At 42.9% G+C, this 22768-nt stretch overlaps 1 protein-coding gene across 1 annotated transcript in view; it reads left to right on the top strand.

Moving 5' to 3' along the window:
* Window positions 1-22768, top strand: part of mgat5b (alpha-1,6-mannosylglycoprotein 6-beta-N-acetylglucosaminyltransferase B) — a gene marked incomplete at both ends in the record, with an annotated part of 96388 nt that overhangs the window by 33739 nt on the left and 39881 nt on the right. Inside the window, 5 exons of the mRNA XM_080446358.1 lie at window positions 4854-4963; window positions 9758-9831; window positions 10619-10786; window positions 12582-12746; window positions 22020-22189. Coding sequence (XP_080302484.1) covers window positions 4854-4963; window positions 9758-9831; window positions 10619-10786; window positions 12582-12746; window positions 22020-22189 — 687 coding nt within the window. The remainder of the gene's footprint in view (window positions 1-4853; window positions 4964-9757; window positions 9832-10618; window positions 10787-12581; window positions 12747-22019; window positions 22190-22768) is intronic.

Here is a 22768-nt window from a genome sequence, read left to right as displayed (position 1 = left end):
TAGATTCATCGAAATCCTCGGTTCTGGTGACTCATACTGCCCTCCTAATACGTGAGTGAGGGGACCATGTTTTTTCAATAGTTTTTTTTTCCAAAATGTTATTTATTTTATTTTTTATTTATTTTTCATTTTCCCAAACAAATATAAAAAATGAATGAAAAAAGTGATTTGAAGAAACACATCCCCTCACGCATTAGAAGGACAATATCAGTCACCAGAACGAAGGACGGGTGTTTTCGATGAATCTATCATGATTAAAATGGAGTTTGGAGTTACAATGGGTTTGTATAGGAAGGGGGCGTGTCTGGTAAAATGAATATCAAATATCTAAATACTGAATCAAGCAACTTAAAAACTGTCTAGGGTGCTCACTGCCTGAGTAGATGTTAAAATGACCCCAAACATGTTTGAAAGTGAAATATCCCTGTAATAAGAGCTTATGAATAGTAACTGCATTGGATACATTGGAACACAGGTCCTTTTTCCAATTTCCTGAAAAGTAACATACAAGGTTTTTGTCCGACAGTGACGATATTAAACATAATGTATACTCCAGTATTTTTAAACCTCATCTCCATGTCTCTATCAGAAGGAGTAATGATCAGTCCCTCAATGCTCTCTGTATCGCTGAAGCAGCAAATTGAAAGCCACACACCAAGGTGGTGTACTGTAGTTGCACGGACAGCAAAAACTCGGCAGTCCTCAAGAACTGCTTGAGAACCAAGCCTTTGCAGTGGATTCTGGGAACTGTTGGATCAGACACATCATTTAATGCCTTTTTCTTTATCAAAAACATGTTTGACACAATTTATCATACAAAGAAAAAAAGTCAAATTACCTGAAGATGATCCACACCGGATCTAAACATTGTCAAACCTTTTCAAATAAAGACGTCTTTACTAGTTAGTTGGCCGTGCGGGTTCTCCCTTTTTATTGTTAAGGACTTTTAGCCAAGCACCCATTGTCAACATGCGTATAGTTGGCTAATACTGTAGCCCAGTGGTTCTCAAAGTGGGGTCTGGGGACCCCCAGGGGTCCTTGGGGGGGTTCCAGGGGGTCCCCAGTTAAATTTGGCAAAAAAATAGCAGATATACAATCTGTTTTACAAATCTTGAGTAGTATTGGAATATTTTGCATACATTAGATTTTTTTTAACACAAATCTTCTCTTCTGGGGGTCCCTGGCACAAAAAAAAATCAGAAGGGGGTCCGCGGCCAAACATATATCAATTTGGGGGTCCTTGGCACAAAACGTTTTGAGAACTACTGCTTTACCACAGCTAAGGAGGGTGGATTATGAATTACTGTAGGTGGCATGACTACATATTCAAATACATAGGGGCCTTAAAACAGTTGAAGGTCACATATAATACTCCTTTTCAAAAAGTTAATTAGGTCTCTGAGGTCCCCAAAACATGCCTTTGAAGTTGTTTGCTGAAAATACCACTCAGATTATGCATTCTAGCATGTCTCTGTTTGTACATTTAGATGCAAATGGGCTTAATTTTAATGCTAACATTAGCTCTTTCAAACATTCCATTGCTTATAATCACAGAAATTAAGAAGAATGTGTTTGCACTTCTTATTAGCAGCACAAGGTAGCTGTCACATTACTCTGTGGCTTTATCATTAAAATAAAATACAGAAACACTGAAAATCAATGATAAAGAGGCAGCCTACAGTCCATATTGTTTATTCAAACCTAATGGACCCTTATGAAGGCCCCTGAGCCGAAACGCTCTGGTCACCTGCGCTTTTAACTTTGCCAAATAAGCCATGACAAAATAAAGGCTTTTTAAAACTGAACGGAGTGCCTTGGATTCTTCTTAAGTTCACCTGATTCTCTCACTTGTCAGCCTACTACAAAGGGAAGGAACGTAATGTTTTGACCTACATAGGAATAGATCTTTTGAATCTTGTCATACAATGGTGAACTCAATGGGGAAAGAAAGAGTCAGCTTCAGACATGAAAATGCATGATCCACAGTAACAAAGAGACAGGAAGTGCAATGATGCTCATGGCGATTTTGTGTAAGTCTGAGTTGGACTCGGCTGCCCAGACCAGTCCAGTACTTTAACCACTTGAGCCCTTGCATCCCTATTCTGGGGGGAAACATTCACCAAAAATAGCCGAACTACAAGCTGACAACGGGTCGCTTCAGAAAAGATATTGTGTAGAGTGAAAAAAATGGGACGTTTTCATTTATTATATGAAAACTATTTCCATGTTTACTTTTGACGTGCGCGTTTTGGGGCACACTTGAAAATCACGAAAGCGTTCGCGGCCCACCCATCTGACCACTTCACCATCCCACTTAACCACCCATATGGTTGAGTGGAGTCCCTCAGGGCTCTATGCTAGTGTATTTTATGTTATTGTGGGGAAAGATTTTGCTGAAAATAGCAGATCGACAAGCTCACAACGCGTCGCAGTGCGACACGTTGTGAGCTTGCCGAATCTGCTATTTTCCCCATCAGTGGGCTCCGGTCCACAGGTTGAGAACCCAACGGCGTAAGCGTTACGTCTATTGATGGTGCCAAATAATACTAGAAAAATTGCTCCTCGGAGCACAGGTCTCCGCCAGGTCAGGTAGGTTATTTTGGCCTCCTGGTGGCACTATAATAGGCCAATGTGAAAAGGGTGCCATTTCTTCCTAGGCCGTGCACGGCAATCGGACACTGCATTCATGATTTGAGGCATTTTGTTCTAAAAATGTGTTTTGCTAAATTTGACCTGCTGGTGGCGTTTTTGTTCCTCAACATAGTGTGAATGTGCGTGGAAGGTTTCACAGCAATCAGACACTGCGTTCATGATTTGCGGCATTTTGTTCCAAACAAGGCACTACTGCAAACTTTAGATGTTAATCTTAGCCAATCAGGATGGAATATGAAAAATCTAACAGATCCGTCTTGATCACATGACTATAGAGATCATGTGTACCGATTTGCGTGAAATTTGGATAAAATGGGAAGGAGTAACATTAAAAAAAAATGTTTTCCATAAGTCGGCCTCTTGGTGGCGCTATAAAAGGCAGATGTGAAAATGTTTTATACAGATCGGTGCAGTTATAGGTAAAAACACGAATCGGCCTGTTATAGCGCCACCATGAGGCTGATTTAAAAAAATTGAAGTGGCATTTCTTCCTCTGCATAGTGGGAATGTGCGAGCAGAATTTCAGGGAAATTGCATGCTGTGATCATGATTTGAGGCATTTTGTTCAAAACGGAGCACTCCTACAAACTTTGGAAGCCATTTTTAGCCAATCAGGATGGAATATGAAAAATCTGAAGTACCGGTTTCGTTTAATGACTATAGAGATACTGTGTACCGATTTGCGTGATGTTTGGACAAAATCTGTAGGAGTGCTGTCAAAAAATGTGTTTTTGAAAAAGCGACCTCCTGGTGGCGCTATAACAGGCCTATGTGAAAAATGTGGGCCAAAGGTTCTGAATTGGCACCCAGGGAGTGTGTGTGCACAGTTTCGCTGCGATCAAGTCAACGGTGTTGGAGATTAGCTGTTCACAGACGGACACACACACGGACACGGACACACACACACACACACGGACGGACGGACGGACAGACAGGGTGAAAAACATACTCTCTCGCCATGCTTTTTGGCCTGGCGGAGACAATAAGTGGAAATGTGAGTACTTTGTTTCCTCTGTTGACTTGAAGTTTGGGATATGCTGCCTTTTGAGTGCTTCTGATATGTATGGGATTTGGGGTTTAGTACTCCACTGAGAAATCCCTTACCATTAGGTATTCTGACTAATTCACTGTATACAATCCCCCCAATATGCTGCAATGTGGACTTTGTTGTGTGTTTTTTCAAACCTTGGCCACAGAGCAAGGTGAACATTTTTTATTTGGGCTCATTGCCCGACCCAAGGGGTCGGCCTACATGAGGCTTTGTACCTGTTTTCTCCATACATGGGCATGCCCCCTTTTCCCTTTACTCTCAGCCATAAAAGTCTGTCCCCCTTTCGTCCATACATGGGCATAGACACAGGCTGACACGTCATGTGAAGTCCGGCTTAGCCGTGACTAGTGCTCTGATCTTATAAAGTACTTATTCTGGGTCTGGCAGAACCAGGTCCCCTGGTCTTGTTGGGCGGTGTAGCCGCCCCTATAAGTGGGGTTGGGACACCTCATTAGTATTAGTTTCCTGCACTGTGATTGGCCCACTTGGCCCACTTTCCTGTACTGTGATTGGCTGACTCTATTGGCTGACTCTATTCAGCACTGTGATTGGCTAGCGAGACACATGATGACATTAATAACCTATAAATAGGATTATGCACTTCCAAAAATCATTTTTTGGAAGTGAGCTTCCATCACTATGATGACAACTGTGATGACCACACCGCCCACTTCACACTGGGTGTGATTTTTTTTATAACCTTTAGCCTTTATAACCTTTTTTTATCCCGACAAATAAAGTGTGTCTGACAATGTTTAAGAGTTTTTTCTATTTCACGCTCCAACCGAGTTCCGCACAATTAGCATGTCCTCCACTTCTTTGAACGTACTCGTGTTCGGGAAGAAAAACACGACAAAACTAAAATAAAAACAGGTCAAATGCTGTAGGAGGGAAGTCCAGGGCTGGAATAAATAAAGTCCCTCATTCTGTTAGAGGCTTGATTCCAAAACATTCTGTGAAGTCTACCTGTTTGAAACTGCACAGATTTAATGTCAATGGGGGCTAGAATTATCAATGCAGTGACAAACGTGTGTGTGTGTGTGTGTGTGTGTGTGTGTGTGTGTGTGTGTGTGTGTGTGTGTGTGTGTGTGTGTGTGTGTGTGTGTGTGTGTGTGTGTGTGTGTGTGTGTGTGTGTGTGTGTGAGATCAGGATGCAGCCTGTGGGTCTAGTGGAGAGGATCCAGGCCATAGCACAGAACATGTCTGATATGGCGATGAGGGTGGAGCAGATTCTACAGCGCAGCATGGCCAGTAATAGAGGTAGAGTTTGAGGAAAGCACACACGCACACGCTCACACACACGCACACGCACGCGCATGCATGCATGCATACATCCTGAATACACACCTACACAAAGAATACCATTTAGCTGCGATGCTTAAATGCTTCTTGTCTGACAGGCCTTTAGTTTAGCCCTATCCATTTCAAACTCATTTTACGCCTCAAGACTCATGCACGCATGCGCGTGCGCAGACAGACAGACAGACAGACAGACAGACAGATCTTCAACATCCACTGAAACACGCTGATGGTTGCCATTACTTCCAGTTCCCCACACTTACCTGTTTTGTTATTCTTTGTGCTCTTTTATCGTCTTGTCATGGCTGCCAGTTCCCACCTGATGTCATGTGGAAGGTCTGACTGCTCCACACCGTAGCGAATAACTTCTAGCTTGCATAACGTCTTCAGACTAGGACTTAAGTCTAAGATGTGCAGTTTATCGGGTGTGTCGTATGCTCCAAAGAAGATGACCTGATCTCCCACCACGCGGCAGTACATTTGCGACCCAGACCCGCCTTTCCACTTGGGCACGACCTTCTTCCAGGAGAAGGTCTCTGAGTTGAATCTCCACAGATGATTTAAGCCTTGGCCCAAAACCGACCAACCAAGTATGTACAGCTCTCCATTGTAGGTAAAGGCTGAATCATTATGACGCCAGCGTCTTTCTGCAAGAAGCTGTGCCGAAGAACATGATCTATAAGCACCACTGTGGTACAGTTGTACTCGAAGGAAACCTCAAGAGGACATTCTTCTCATCCAGGTGTCACCGTCACCTTCGTCCAACGCAATGACACTGTGTTGAAGACGTGCACCTCAGTCTGATCACCGGTCCCTCCAAAGGAGTACACCTTGTGCCCAACTGTGACAGCAGCTTTATGGTCTATTTCTGTCTCTCTTGCACTCAGAAGTACAGTCCATTGCAACATTGCACACGATTCCTAAGATCAAAGTCGACTGTTCAAACCCTTGCCTCGTGCTCTGCAACAGAATGGAGTAGTATTGTGCTTAGTACCACTTATATTGGTACAAAGGTGCAAATGTCTCACAACGCTCGGCCAATCTGTGAAGCTGATGGGTTGAGTTGGCCAATCAGAGAAGACGATGCGTTTTGTCTCCCTAACGTGGCAGATTGTCCACCATAGCCATATAGGTGATTTAGCCTCTGCCAACAGGGGGGATAAGATTTTGCCATGAGATAAAAAAGAAAAGAAAAAAGAAAGACACAGTGTGTGCAACCTCTTTATATTGGTATGGGTTGATACCATTTAGCTCAATGGTTGGTACATAATTGTGGAAATGATACTGGTCAAAGAAACTCATTTTACGCCTCAAGACTCATGCACGCATGCACACAGACAGACAGACAGACAGACAGACAGACAGACAGACAGACAGACAGAGACACACACACACACACACACACACACACACACACACACACACACACACACACACACACACACACACACACACACACACACACACACACACACACACACACACACACACACACACACACACACACACATACATACACACACACACCTTCATACAGTATATCGTTGCTGTTGAGCAAAATCCTTGTATCTTAATTTCTCAACTTTTTATGTGTTTTCATAAATGTGTGCCCTACTATGTCATACTACAAAGAAATAGCCGATCTACAAGCTCACAACGCGTAACATTGTGACATGTTGAGAGGTTGTAGATCTGCAATTGTTTTTTACTTTAAAGTGAAAGCTTTCGTTTGTCTGTGGGTTTTATAAATATTGAACCAATGAAAAGTATGAACAAGATCTTATAAATAATCACTACATTGGACTTTGACATTTTTGATGACATGTATTAATGTTAATATGTTATGGTCTGTTGATGAATTGAATACATATACTGTAGGACCACAATGGAAACAAGTCCCCGGGACTTTTTCGTGTCACTGTACTTCCGTGCTATTTACATCTTTGACTAATAAAGTATTCAATCAATCAATCAATCAATCAATCCATTGGAACAAAGGTTCTGTTTGCCATTTTCTGAAAAGTAATAGTTTTGGACATACAAGGTTTCCACCCGACACAGACGATATATGCTTAATTACTACATACATGGCTGTCTAGTTTGACTCCAGAATTCATTGAACATGCAGGTTAAGCTTGCCCTTGGCATTTGTTGGTTAACCCCTACAAAATGCCTTCTAAAAAAAACCTATGTTGCTATATCAGTGGTTCTCAAACGTTTTCATGTCAAGGACCCCCAAAATGATATGTATTTGGCCGCGGACCCCCATCTCAAAATATTTTGTTCCAGGGACCCCCAGAAGCAAAGATTTGAGTTGATGTTCACGATATTTCTAAAATAGCAGATCTACAAGCTCATGAGCTTGTAAATCTGCTATTTTTGAATAGCCAAAGAAACCTAAAATGACACCGATGCGTTCCCGGTCTTAATGGGTTAATCATATAGACCATGACAGATGTTCTTTCTGCCATATTAGCCATTCACATAACAAGCCTCCCATCATGTCATCTGGTGGAATTACAACACTCCTCCCACCACCATCATCACCACCACAGTGCTTTGTCGCTGTCTTATCATAAACGCTACACTGCGTGATGTTAAATGCCTGCTTATGAATTACTGTCTTGTTAATGGGATCTGAGGCTGTCCGCTTTTCTCTATTAGCCTTTGCTCTCAATTTCTTCATTGGGCACTTGTATGAAATGGCATTCATCAAGTACAATCCATTTCGCCCATCCTGTATGCACCAGACAGAGATGACATATTCAATGCGTTACTGAGCGACACTGCGTTCTAAAAGCAGTGACACATTTAGAACATGACGTCTTGTCAAGAGAGACACAGGCGCTTTCACCAACGAAGTAATCCCCCTGAAATCATTAAAAAAAGCAACTTTGTTGCAAAGAGATTCCCTGTGTTTGCTACCAGCGTGACTAATCCCGGGGCTAAGTTTTGATAATGCCAAGCTTTGGCGCCCTTTAGCGCGAGCGCTGTCGTTATTATGGTAATCAAACAGAATGGCTGCTAATTCGTCGCCTGTGATTGTGCTCAGCGAGGCTTGGCAGCACGCTGGTGGAAGGAACAGCAGCCGCTCCTTTTAATTAGGCCGCCGAGCGTCGGATAGTGAGGAGAATGGACGAAGGAAAGGCGAAATGGAGAGAAAAAGGAGATGTAGGGGGTAGAAAGATAAAAGAAGGAATGAGGAAGAGGGTGGGAGAGGTATTGAGAGAAAGCAGCAGGGCAGAGAAGGAAGCGAGGTATAGAGGGAAAAATCGAATGATTATTTCATTAATCACGCCAACATGGCATTGTGTATCCGGCGCCCTTGCTGGGTCGCAGCCATTCAGCAGGCCCGGCCGGGCTTTTAGATGAGCTTGTTAACTGGCCCCGGAACATGCCTAATGAACCCCCCACAGCCTGAACGGCCGAATGCTGCTGTAGTTCTGAGTATCAGAGAGACGTCCTGCGGGCGGTTCAGGCCAGGTTGTTCCAGTATTAACCAGATCAATCCGGTGACCTCCAACATGTAATATTGTGATGTACTGGACAGTAATCTTGCCAAAATATCACGATACGGTTAAATGTTTGAGGTTTCCTTATTGCGTTATCTTGTGTATCAATATGATAATATAATACGATACTTCCACCCCCCCCCCCCCATGCTGGAAGGATGATTCCGACAGTTTCTTATTTATTTACACAGAAAGTAAAACGACAACGGAAAATGTAATCTGAGAGTGGTTGCCTGCCATTTGTTTTTAATTAGTCCTCTAAATCACTTGAAATCTGAAATGAAGTCTGTGGTCACAAAGAGAGATTGAGTGGCTGTTCAAGGCTCACAGCCAATCAGCTATTTCATGTGAAGCCTGCTGCACCACAACACCAACAATCAACACCCCACTACCATATTATCTCCCCCCCCCCCCCCCATTGTTTTAATTCTTCTAAATTACATGTTGTCTGTACTGTCCTGTACATCACGTACTAAATATGATCGAAAATCCATCCAAGACTACCCTCCATTTAACCACATGAACCCTAGCGTCCCTATTGTGGGGCAAACATTTGGCTATCTACAAGCTCACAACGTTGTGAGCTTGTACAGTTGATCGGCTTAGTTCAGCTAACAGATCTAGTGTAGAGGGGCAAAAAATATACACATCCCTGGGGGACCCCGGTCAACCTTAATGAGCTGAGGTGAATAATGTCTTATCCTAACATTGGTGCACAATGATGACTGGTTTATATTGTACTGTACATTCACACAGGCGAGGTATTTGCAGGGCAGGTACAGTAACCTGGTAGCAAAGCAAGCCTTAGCATTAACTGCATTAACATGATTCATTATCTATTTCTATTTGCCAGTAGCACATTACCTCTGATTCTGTAGCTCATTACTCTAAGCAAATGTGACAAGAGAAGGGCACTCTCATTTTTCATTATTTTACTGATTATGAAAGTGCAGATTCAGCCAGATTGTATAGTTTTCACATGATGTGATACATTGGAATCTGAAAATAGTTGAAGAACTTATTTTAAAGTTATTAAACCTCAAATAAAGACGCTGAGAAAAGGCCTGTCAAAGATCTGTGGTACTGTATCTCACATCTCTCACAGCACTTAAGGACAAAGTACTGTATTTTAGGATCCCAAAACTACTGTTTGTTATACTGAGTGGATTCTTCAACGTACAGTACAGTACAGTGTGGAATCGGGTGAGACTTTGACTTATAATGTTGTCTTTCTCTCTGTCAGTTAGGGATGGAGCATCAGGACAGTGTGATATTCCTAAAGACCCCCGGTACCCAGACTGCCCCAGCAAGGTGGACGTAAGTCTACACATCATAATCATTTCCAAACGACCTGACGTAGAGACTTAAAACTGTCCTGTCCTTTGGTGCTCTTACCTCTGATATACCCATGCGGGCCCTGCCATATTGGTAGGGGCAACTTGCCATAACTCCACTGCAAGAAATATGCCTTACCTGGAGACCAACCTTTTTCTGCTTTATGAGCATTACTGTTACTAAATAAGATAAAGTGTTTTGGTATGAGATAACTTTTTTTTATTTTATTTAACCAATCCTGTATCATAGCATGACTACATGTCTGGCCGTTGTAACAAACCAAACCGCTTGAAAATCGTTTGGAAATTCAGTAAGTTATGATTTCAATTGCGGAGAGCCCTCCTACTTCAACAGACGGACATGCAATAGGAGGCGTGGCTTACCCTGAGTCCGACCTAGATGGCGGCCGCGTTGACTCATCGCTCCAATGAGCAGCAGCAGCCAATGCAGTATCTAGGTGTATAATATCTATACCCATGACCTTCACGGCAAACGCGGCACAGCCTTGTAGTAGTAAAAAGATATTGGTAACTCACCTGGCCGCAACGTTAGTTTTTATGAACCACTTTGACCACATTAACAAGAGGTCATAAGGGATGAACACATAAACCTCTCACCAATGAAACGTTTTATTGTCTTGATATTAACCTCAGTCGACTGCGACAGTTTAGGTCACATTTATTTCTTCCCTAATTGTGATGTACGCAGCACGCTGAGGGAGACTAAACTGAAACTATTAATTTGTTGGCATGGACACCTGGCCTTCCAGTGGATGCGTGCGCGCTGGACCTCGGACCCTTGTTACGCCTTCTACGGCGTGGACGGCTCGGACTGCTCTTTCCTCATATACCTGAGCGAGGTGGAGTGGTTCTGCCCCCCCCTGGCCTGGAGGAACCAGACCGCCGCGCCCACCTACAAACCTCCACCCAAGAGACAGGTAACCACATCCATTCCAGTGTATTTCACTCTAAGCTCACAATAAAGTCCTCAGTGTTCATTTATCTATTTGTCACACTGAAAGTGTACAAATGTAACCGAATTTGGTTACATTTGTACACTTTTAGAGTTAAATCAACAGAGGATTTGAGTGTCTAGAGAAAATTGCCCATAGAGTTGAGTAAAAACAGCACACACAGACACAGCTGATTTAGTATGTGATGCATTGTGTCTGAACATCACCAGCAGAGCATCCGTTCAGCTCCACTCCAGCTCCTTTCTTTGGTGTTCCTGTCCAATCACAAAGCAGCCATAGCTGTTATTTCATCATGCTCCCATTATTTACCACTCGTTTATCTGCCCCCCCCCCCCCCCCTCCCTCTCTCGGGAGAACACCGGACGTGTCACTCACACGGCTTCTGCCTCCGATTGTCTCCGAATGTCACTGTCTCTGTTTATTTCTCTGTATCCCCCCCTCCCCCAGTTGCCGTACTCCCTGGAGCAGTGTAAACCCAACACCAACCGGCCCCGGTGTGCATTCATTCCACCGCTCTGCCGTGTATTCTAATTACCTGCCTATATTCACTGTCACTAATCCTACAGCTTTCCCTCGGGGGGAGAGAGACTTTTTTACTGTGGCACCTACAAGAACAATGATTCACCTGCATGGGGGAAAGTACAGTTCTGCATATTGATTCTGTCTGTGGGAGAGAGTGTCAGGATTTGTGTGTTTATGATGGAGAAAGTGCAGGCGCCAAATATAGATATGAGAAAGAGAGAGAGTGGAGAGAGCCAGCAAGGTAGATGTTAGCTACAGTGTGTGTGTGTGTGTGTGTGTGTGTGTGTGTGTGTGTGTGTGTGTGTGTGTGTGTGTGTGTGTGTGTGTGTGTGTGTGTGTGTGTGTGTGTGTGTGTGTGTGTGTGTGTGTGTGTGTGTGTGTGTGTGTGTGTGTGTGTGTGTGTGTGCATGCGACGTCTCTGCGTGCCATTTATAAGTCCTCTGTGCTCCCCAATGCACTTACACAATTGATTAGCACTTGTGTGCTTGTACAGTATTGCACCGTCATTCAGCGATTATAGACCTGAGAGAGCAGTAGAGGTGGAATGAGAGCGAGGCATTTTATGAGGACGACCTCAGGCATCCTGGCCTCGGGGCATGAGCAAATAACACCGTATGACACAGAGAGCTGTGCTGCATGCAATCCCAGCCATCAAAATTCAGCTCAAAACTGTACTGCACTCAAAATGTCTTGGTTTGTAGAGAGAGAGAGGCCTTGTTGTATCTTCGCCAGTGAATGATTGAATATATTGTTAATTAATGATGATTAAAAATAACGCATGTGTAACACTGCTCTGCCATCATTACATACACTACAACTCACAGAGGATGAAAACACAATGAAGCCCATGGCTTATTTCCATTGTAGTCCTTTCGTATAACACATAATAACATGCTACTTTAAGGCCACTTTAAACGTACTCTATGAAACACTATTAATTTCAGATTTGTGAGGAGGTTAATCTACTGTGCTGCTGTACTATTAGAGTAATTTGTTTGCAGTTTTGGGTCCAGTGAAAGCCCCAGACTGTGTTAGTCTGCCCAGGCAGAGTGACTATTACGCTACAAATCCACTTGAAGAAAAGAACAGAGAGAGACAAAGGTCGTGTCACAAAAAGAGTGACCATCAACTACCGCCTCTGGGCGCCATCATAGGTCTTCTATATTTATGGCTCTGACAGGTGAGTTTTGCAACCGTGCCATTGATTTTTGTTCCGCCTGCTGTTTGCTTCTTGAAGGCTGCCCTGCGCTCAGACATCGGCGCTCTGCTGGAGCAGGTGGGGACTGGGAAGGAGTCCCTGAGCTTCATGAAGAGACGAATGCGGAGGATGGCGGCGCAGTGGGCCTCGGCAGCCCGGCGGCTGGATGACAAGCTACGCAGCCAACACAGAGAGCAGAGAAGGGTGAGTGCAGTACATTCTCACAATACGTTTGAACACACATGCTCAGTGTTAACCCATTAAGACCGGAAACGCATTCTTTAGCTATTCAAAAATAGCAGACGAGCTCATAGCACGGCACCGAGTGCCACGCTACTAGCTTGTAGATCTGCTATTTTAGAAAAATCGTAAAAAAAAATTATAATCTTTGAATATATATATATTTTTAAGCGAACATTTGTAACTCAAATCTTTGCTTCTGGGGGTCCCTGGAACAAAATATTTTGAGATGGGGGTCCGTGGCCAAATCCTCCTATAATTCGACAAAGCTCTGTGCGGGTGGGAAGGCCAAAATCTCTTCTGCTCGGTTCTCTTCAGTGGCTGGAGCAATTGATCTGAATTTGCACACAGCCATTCACCATTACCATGTGCACGGAACAGCGAAGCCCGTTTTTCGCTTTCCCCAAATGTCAGCTGTTTATTAGTGTTTTTGTGTTCGCTGGCTCCCGGGTTGCCAAATCATTTGCGCATATCCCCCCACGGGTATGGTCTAGTACATATCATTTTGGGAGTCCTTGACATGAAAAAGTATGAGCACCACTAATATAGCAACAATATGCTTTTCAAAAAACCTAACTTTACACTTCCGGCAGACTTCCGGGTGCTTCAAACGCCACTGAGCAACTTTCATAGAAATGAATAGCTGGGGGCGGGCAATCCACCCTGTAGATATATTATAACTCTATGACCCTGTGTGGGGGACAAAGGTTCTACCACTGAGCTAACGCATAATTGCTGCTTGGCTAGGAGAGCTAGTGCACGTATAACCTGTAGGTGTCATAAAAACACCAGGGTGGAAGAGTAGGGAGACTACCTCCAGCCATTGTACTTGTACTATAGGCACCATACACATTGGTTAAAATATTGTTTTATTCATCAAAATAACAAAATGAAATAACGTGTGTATACTCTCTGAATTACAGTGGATACATTAAGGACTTTACTGTGTAGTATGTCTGTGTGCTGAAAAGGGATTCAAATTGGCCAGAGACAAGAAATGAGTGTCATGAGCAGTGGCAGAGCAAGGCAGCTCACATGTAAGTGCATTTATACACACACACAAACGCGTGTGTGTGTGTGCGTGTGCGTGTGTGTGCGCGTGTGTGTGTGTGCGTGCGCGTGTGTGTGTGTGACTGTGTGTGTGTGTGAGTGAATTATTTTGACACACAGTCAAAGTCGTAAAACTGTATTGAAATAAATAGAAAAGCGACAGTACCAGGAGTACAGGAGTAAAAGTGTTTTCTGCTGATCCAACAGACTCGTAAAATATGAAATACTGTCTCCTCCAGCCCCAGGAAACACTTCCAACATTCAAATTTGATTTCGTTTATACAGTATATATTTTTTGGTTTTGCTTTTTTTTACTCAACAGTGAAATGATAAAAGCCTTCCTCAAGCAGGCACAGCTTTTGCAGACAAAAACCAGGCATGCATGCAGGAAGGAAGGAAGGTATTAACGTCGTGTTTTCATGCCCACATGCCATGCTTGTACACAGAACTGCTGCCACATATCTCGCTCGCTCCACTGTGCAGGTTTTTCAACGACAAGCACACAGTAAAATCCCAAGTGTTAATTTGGTTACAATTGCAGAGTCTCAGAGATGAAGGGAAACTTCGATATCAAACACATCGTTTCGTCAACATTTCGCAGAGAAATACACAGAAGACATAGGGTATTTTTTGCCACACCATATTTGATCTTTACATCAGAACAATGGAATTTAGGTTGAATATGTAAGTTTTCCTTGAAACCCTCCAATAGTGTAGATAATGAAAGAGACTGGGTATTATCAGCAGAACATTCTGGGATCGATTGACTTTAGTGCACTTTAGCTGTTGACATTTACACAGACATTTCGGTGAGTAATGTATATGCTAGAACTGGCCTCTGCAGTGGTTCTACATTCCCTCAACTGGCCTGCACTTTATTTAGGTTCAGAGCCTTTGTCATAAATTGTCGTGTGTGTGTGTGTGTGTGTGTGTGTGTGTGTGTGTGTGTGTGTGTGTGTGTGTGTGTGTGTGTGTGTGTGTGTGTGTGTGTGTGTGTGTGTGTGTGTGTGTCCGCATCCATACACTGGAAGGCATGTGCGCATGTCTGTATATATCTTTATCTTGAAATGGTATGGCGCTTTCATGGATGCCCTTTGACAGTCAGTAGCCTCAGAGCTCAGACTTTGGAAGCCTAGATTTATTGCTGTCTTCTTCCTTACCACCCAGAGAATTCAATTTGTGGCCAGACACTTCTCCTCAGATCCCCTCTCTATTTGAAAAGTGTCTCACCACTTCAAAGGCATGTATGAAAATGAGACACCGTGAGTTACAGTTGTCCATTTTGTATTACGTTGTCTTTTTTGGAATTGGGCCAAGAGTGCCCTGGTCTCCATCCAGGAGATGTCTTTTTTTAAATGTACATGAATCAGCGTTGATCTCATCGGTCCATCTTTACCGAACGAGCGACGCAGCATCGCCGTTAAATCAAAGCCAGCTCTCTGTCACTAGAGAGAACATCTTCCCAAATGCCAAGCTCCTTGTTCACGTTCCCAATGGAGAGCAGAACTGTGTTCAGTGTAATGGTGTGCTTGACAGTAATGGTTACTGTCCATTAACTAAACCCTTGTAGACTCAACTCCAGCCTGAGAGAGAGAGAGAGAGACACACACAGACAGACAGACAGACAGACAGAGAAAGAGGAATGTTTGTAAAACAGGCGGAGAGGAATAGGAATGAAAGAATGATTAACTGTAGACACGTAGGCTCAGCGTAAGCAGATGTTTCATGGAAGACTGGACAGAACTAGACAGCAGTCTGTCCCACTTTCTAAGCTGTCTTTCTCTCTCTTTCTCTGTCTGTCTGTCTTCTCTCTCTCTCTCTCTCTCTCTCTCTCTCTCTCTCTCTCTCTCTCTCTCTCTCTCTCTCTCTCTCTCTCTCTCTCTCCCCAGTTTGGGCTCTCGTGGCTCTTCTCTATTTGTCTCGATATAATGACATGCCAAAAACAGGGACGCCAGATTGAAAGTGGTTTATTTATACATGTTCAAAAAGGTAGAGCCCGCACACTAAAGCAGGTAAAAGGTACTTCTTTATTAGCTATCAGGTCATGTGAAAATTATATATAATGATGTAGCCCATTGTCTGTCACCCCTACTGTGTGCCACCCCCACATCATCACAGCAGGTGCGACACATCACCCCTAATGTGAGTCTCTGTGGATAGCTTTAAAGCACAGCTCAAGACCTACTTCTTCACTCTTGCTTTTAGTTGTTTTTTTTTGTTGATTTTTAAATCTCTGTGTTTTTATCCATGTCCTCACTGTATTTCCTGATTCACTGCCTTTTGCTATTATTTTATGTTGTTTTATGCTTTTGCTTTTATTTATTGTTAAATTAGATGTAATTGTATTCTTGCTCTGTAAAGCACCTTGAGCTGCATTTCATGTCATGAAAGGTGCTATACAGATACAGTTTATTATTATTAGATGGTAACCAGTGGTGGCTTATCCAACAGGCTTGAGGTGCTGAAGCACAGGGCACCAACCTTCGGGGGGGGGGGGGGGGGCGGGGGGAACCAAACGGTGTGAAGAAGAAAAAAAAAGGCGAAATGTAGAAGCAGCGGCTGCTAAAGGAGCGCTGCAACATTGAAACGCTGGTGAAGCGTCATTTTTTCCGCGATGCAGCCCCCCCCCCTCCCCCTCCCCGGCTGACAAAACGGTCCCGGGGGGCACGAAACCGGGTCCAAGCACCGGGCACCACGAAGGGTTAATCCGCCCCTGATGGTAACCCATTGTCTTGATGTTTACAAAATATATTGAATACTCACTACATAGTACAAATCATTTAAAATGTATGGTTACTTTTATAAGTTATTTATACATGGCCACATGACATGATACAAAATTAAGTATTTTCCACGTCAACATAGATAGACCTTCATTGGTTCCAAAGGCAATTCATGTGTCATAGCAGCACCACAGTAGGCATGAAACACAGATACAGGTAAAGAGTAGAGATACAAAAGAAGTAGTAAGGTTACAATAATTAAATATAAGGATATACAAAAGTAAAATAGAAGACTTGAAGTCTGGCCTGATCATCTGCACTTGGACTGACTGGATTAGCATAATGTATAAACCATGAATAGATATAAATATAGGCTTAAGTGTCATGCACAATCTTTCACCAGTATGTCAGAGTGGCTTACTGTATCAGCCCAACCTTGTGGTCCAAAGGGCATATAGTGATATATACAGACTCTCAACATTCAACAATGGATATGATGTGAGACTGATGTGTGTGCAGTCTCAGACAGCTACACAGTTAGAATACAGGTAATCAATATGTTCCGTCACTCTACAATGAATTGTAAGCAATTTACAATCTGTCGACGGTGAAACATTTACTGCAGTTGGTTTTGTAACTTGGCGTCCCTATTTCGGGCATGTCTTCATAGGCAAAAATAGCAACCTGTCGCGGTGCATTTTGAGCTTGTAAATCAGCATTCGGTAGCACTTGCTTACTATGCCTTATAAGTATGCTCATGATGCGTTATACACATAGGATGCATAGCAAGTGCTACCCAGCATTCTTCTTCTATTTGTGGAATCAGTGGCGGAACAACTGAAAGCCGGGCCGGGAGGCACAGCACAGTGATCAGGCCCCCCCTGCGCACCCACGAATTTTTTTGCGGGTTTTCGGCGGATTCGGTCACTTTTTGGGGGGCTTTTTTTCACTTTATTTCGGTTCTAGGGTTAGGGTAGGGTTAGGTTAGGGTTATGTTGTTTAATTCTTATTTTTGCCTGATTTTACCGATTTATTATCTGACGGCACGGGCCCGCGAGGGTCGCGGGCCGGGAGGCGGCCGCCTCCCTGGCCTCCCCGGACGCTCCGCCACTGTGTGGAATAGGAATCTGTATGGTAGAGTATTATAATACAATATAACTGATAAAACAAGGAGATTTATTAAAACCAACATTTCGACAGTCTAAGGTAGGGTAAGTGATTTTCTTTGGTTAAAATAAGTGTTAAATAGCTCTATATTCTGATGGTACTCATTGCTATAGAGTGTCTGATCAGTAACAGGAGTCTCCATGTCTCTCCAGCTCTTTATAAAACAGAAAATGCATTTTAATTTCCAATTTTATCCAATAAGGATAGAGAACTCAGTCATGATACAGATTAAACAAGTGAAATTGGAAATGATGACACTAAGAAATGAGCTGACAAAATGGGAACTGGAACATTATACAAATTAAGCTGATAAATGGGTACTCTCTTCTGATTGGCTGAAATATTGTTAGCTACCAAAAAATGTATTTTCTGTTTATTAAAGAGCTGGAGAGACGGGGAGGCCCCTGTTACTGAACAAACACTCTATAGCAATGATTACTATCACAATATAGTGCTTTAACCTTTTAACAAAATACTTTTTGTTTTAACCAAAAAATATCACTTACCCTACCTTTAATTTAAAGGTATATTATATCAAAAACCCTGAAGAAAGGTATGCTAACACCACTGCAGTGGTTGTACATGGTCTCCCTGCTCTTCTATTGTGAAATTTAGATCCTGTGGTCTGGTAGAACCACTACTGGTTGACGAGTGGTACTGCTAAAGTCAAAATGGACTTTCTCTCCTCAGCTTGCATGCTCTGTTAGCTCAGTGGTAAAAATGTCAGGGCTTTTACGGGGGGCCCAGGTTAGAATCTCGGATATAAGACAATGAAAGTTACAGAGTGCAGCTTTAAGTGGTTAATGGCTAGACAAAAGGACCAAATAGAGTACCGAAGTCCTGACGTCACTCGTTCATCCCCTGGGTTGCGGAAGTAATTTCTCTATGGAGAATAACATTGGGTCATCTTAGAATCGTCTCATATATAAGAATTGTGGTCCAAAAATAAACAAACTGTCTCGGCGATATTGTCAGGGAGGTGGCTCTATCGTTTATGGTAGTCAGTCACTCATATTTGATACAGTCTGTTTCTGGCGAAAATTTTACTAATTCGGCGGAAGTAACATTAGCATCAGTTGGTGCTTCATATCCATAATGGATCAATTCGCCAGGATCATTTGTTTATTTTTGGAACACAGTTCTTATTTGACGTGATATTAAAGACGTCTATGTGAATTCAGAATGGGGGGGGGGTAAATTGATGCGTAAATTACATCAGACTTCGGTGCTCTATTGCTCAGACTTTTCACGGGACAATGAGTCTGTGGCTGAAGGTGCTCCTCATAGAGAAGAAAGGAGCTGGTTCATCAGGATAGCTTCCTTTTTCCTCCTCATCATCCCCTCCACCACCGAGCCTTCCTCACCAGCGTGTTCAGTTCAGTTTAATTCAGTTGAAAATAGCGGATTTGTTGAGCGATGCAGTCACGCGTACAGTCAGTGTGTATGAATCAGCCTTCAGGCTGGAGCCTGTTGAAGTGTCATTGCTGAAGTTGAGAGGAGGTGTGTAATTATAGTGTTATGTGTCCCCTGAGATGCTAGTTGCAGAGCAATGCCACTCAGCATGGCTTTCACCGTGCCAGCACTGTAATTATTGTGGTTCAACAATAAAACACTTGCTTGTAAAGCACTGCTTGTAAAACACTCTGAGCTACATTATATGTATGGAAGGCACGGTACAAATCATTTTTTATAAATATTACAATTTCCCTGTGTTGATTTTATGGCAGGTAATGCTGTACCAGACTGACTGCCATATCAGATATCAGAGTTATCTCAAAGTAGCTCTGAGCTGAGACTCTCCTACACACAAACACACACACACACACACACACACACACACACACACACACACACACACACACACACACACACACACACACACACACACACACACACACACACACACTAAGCATGTCATTGTAGGGCCTGATCAGACTGAAATATATAGAAAAGACGTTTTCCTATGTCTGTGTGTCAATGAGCCTCATCCTGTTGCCGGAGCAGAAAGCTTGCATAGCAACACAGTGAAACAATGCATTGCTGTGCTTAAAAAAGAGTTTAGATTAGTTAGGTCTTAACCTTTGCTGGATCACATTGCAACGTTATCCAGCAATGGATCGTGACAGCCAATAAAACTGATATCACAGTCGATATGCAATAGAACTGCAGACTTGTCTGTTATTTAGCTATATAGTGAATATCATTGTGAGCAGTGGTGTAAAGTAACTAAGTACATTTACTCAAGTACTGTACTTAAGTACACTTTTGAGGATTTTTTACTTTACTGGAGTACTTCTCATTTTCTTTACTTTTACTTTTACTCCACTACATCTCAGAGGCAAATATTGTACTTTTACTCCACTACAATTATTTGAAAACTTTAGTTACTAGTTACTTTGCTGATATAAATTGATATTATGAAACATACATTAACCACTTTAGCCCTGTTTTATACAAAGGCTATTTGAAAATAGCCGATCTACAAGCTCACAACGCGTTGCATCGCGACGCGTTGTGAGCTTGTAGATCTGCTATTTTCCAATTTTTTAGCACTTTTACTTTTGGTACTTTCAAGTACATTTTGATGCCAATACTTTCGTACTTTTACTCAAGTAAATGTTCAATTATGGACTATTACTTGTAACAGAGTATTTCTATATTGCAAAGAATTTGAGTACTTTTTCCATCACTGATTGTGAGCTGCTGTAAGAGTATGTATACTGTATTATGGTGGGGAGTGTGTCAGAAGATTTTTTTTGTGTTGTCAAAAGCGATAAGCTGTATTAAAAGTGAAAGGCTGTATTCTGCAGAGGCTCACCGCCTGGAAATTCCATCTTCTCCCATCAGCAATTAAATCCACCCTGTACCATTATGCATACCAATAGCCGTCAGCAGGTCAATTTCTTTTCTCCACTCTGTGCACAGTTGATTGTATATGCCAGGAGTTGCTTGAGGAAGAAAATATCTTTGTGCGTTCCTTTGGTGTCTCACCTTCATCGGTGGCTCCTCATTAATTGCTGAAAAATCACTGATCCTTGCAGAACATCTCACTCTAATGGAGCTAAGTGTGGACCTATGTGGACGATTCAATGTTACCTTCACAAATAGACATTTATTTACCAAGGGAAATCAAAGCATTGACTGATAACAATGACTTGTTCTCATTAAAACCACCAATTCTAATGCAGGAGTTCTCTAGAAGTGCTCTACAATACTACACTAGCTAGTCAACACTCATCTTAAAGATCCGTAAACACTTTTTTTTACCCTGTGCATTAATTCACCCGTAAATATTTTTTTCCCCCAAATGTTATTACTGTCATGACTACATTCACACACACATGTGAATATTACGCAGTGATGTGATGTAATTTATATTTGGAAGAAGGTACATTTTTCAGAGCTTCCGCGCCATGAATCAATGCAATCAACTTGTATGAATGAGGCGTCAACTATATGAATGGGAAATATTTGTCAGCGAGTATTTCGCATTTTCGTATTTGCTTATTCTTGCACACACAACTAGCCAAACCTTGCTATACCATATTCTTCATACATACACTTGACTCCTCTCCCTTATGTGACTCTCTTCTATTCTATGCCAGCTCAGTGGCCTTGTGGTTAGAGTGTCCGCCCTGAGACTGGGAGGTCGCGGTTGAGTCATACCAAAGACAAAATAATTGTACCCAATGCCTCCCTGCTGGGTACTGAGCATCACGGGTTGGATTGAGGTTAAGTCCCTCCAACATACTAGCGTAGTGTCTCGGGCAGGAGTCTTCAACGTTTTTCAGGCCAAAGACCCCCTAGCCGAGAGGGAGAGATGAAGCAGGGACCCCCTCTATATTGTATAAAATTGTGTTGCAGATTGATTGTAATTTTTTTACTTGGTCTGCTCTTTTTTCCCTCTATACCTCTTTGCCAAAAATAACCGATCTACCAACTCACAAAGCCTCACAGTGCGAGGCTAGTAGATCTGCTATTTTTGGCTAAAGTTCACCTCAGAAAAGGGATGGATTCAAGTGGTTCATGTAAAAAATATATCATATGACACAAAGATTTGCCGGCGCCCTGTAGTAACTCTGAGGACCCCTTAGGGGTCCCGGATTCCCTGTTGAATACCCCTGGTCTAGGGGGTATACTTGTACATCAGGCCGCCTCACGCTAAGGAAACAGGGGAAAGGCTCCTGAACTACAGTATGAGCCACATGGCTCCGGATCCGTTAGTTCCCAAGGCTACTTTTTCCTTTTATTCGATGCTGATATGCCGTCTGTCCCTTCTCCCCCCCGATCCATGCAGATACTGGTCCATGTGGGTTTTCTGACGGAGGAGTCTGGCGATGTGTTCAGTCCCAAGGTGCTGAAGGGAGGACCCCTGGGAGAGATGGTCCAATGGGCTGACATCCTCACCACTCTCTACGTCCTGGGACACAACCTCAAGATCTCCGTCTCTCTCAAGGAGCTGCAGGGGTAAAGTAGTGGTTTGACGCATTCCTCGCTGGCTTTATATTCACTTACATGTTTAAATCGATGAGCTAAATGCTCTTATCACGAGTGACTGAGGATGATTCAGTGTCTTGCTCAGACACATTCACAGGATTGAACCAGCTAACTTTCGGTTGCTGGACATGTTTCTCTAACCATTAGGCTTCCCTGGTGCTGAATTCTAAATAGAAACACAGCAACACACACACACACACACACACACACACACACACACACACACACACACACACACACACACACACACACACACACACACACACACACACACACACATACGCACACACCCAAATATTCTCTGGTTTTCAAAGGATGAATTGTCTTTGTTCTGAGTCAGAGTGTGAACCATATTGTTATGCTGTTTGTTGTGATTCGACCATAGAAATGCACTGCATATTTTTTTTGCTCTCAGTGGATTTGACTGAGTTTCCTGAAACGACAACAGCACAGCGACTGTATTCTTTCAGCACCATGGAGAGCTACTGTATGGAGAAGACTGTTTAGAAAGTGCTGGATTTTTGCACAGTGTTCAATGTTCTATAAGTT

The sequence above is a fragment of the Gymnoscopelus braueri genome (assembly GCF_963280865.1).
Source record: "Gymnoscopelus braueri genome assembly, chromosome: 13".
Lineage (NCBI taxonomy): Eukaryota > Metazoa > Chordata > Actinopteri > Myctophiformes > Myctophidae > Gymnoscopelus > Gymnoscopelus braueri.
Note: the sequence above shows the minus strand (reverse complement) of the source record. Positions and strands in the feature narration are given on the sequence as shown.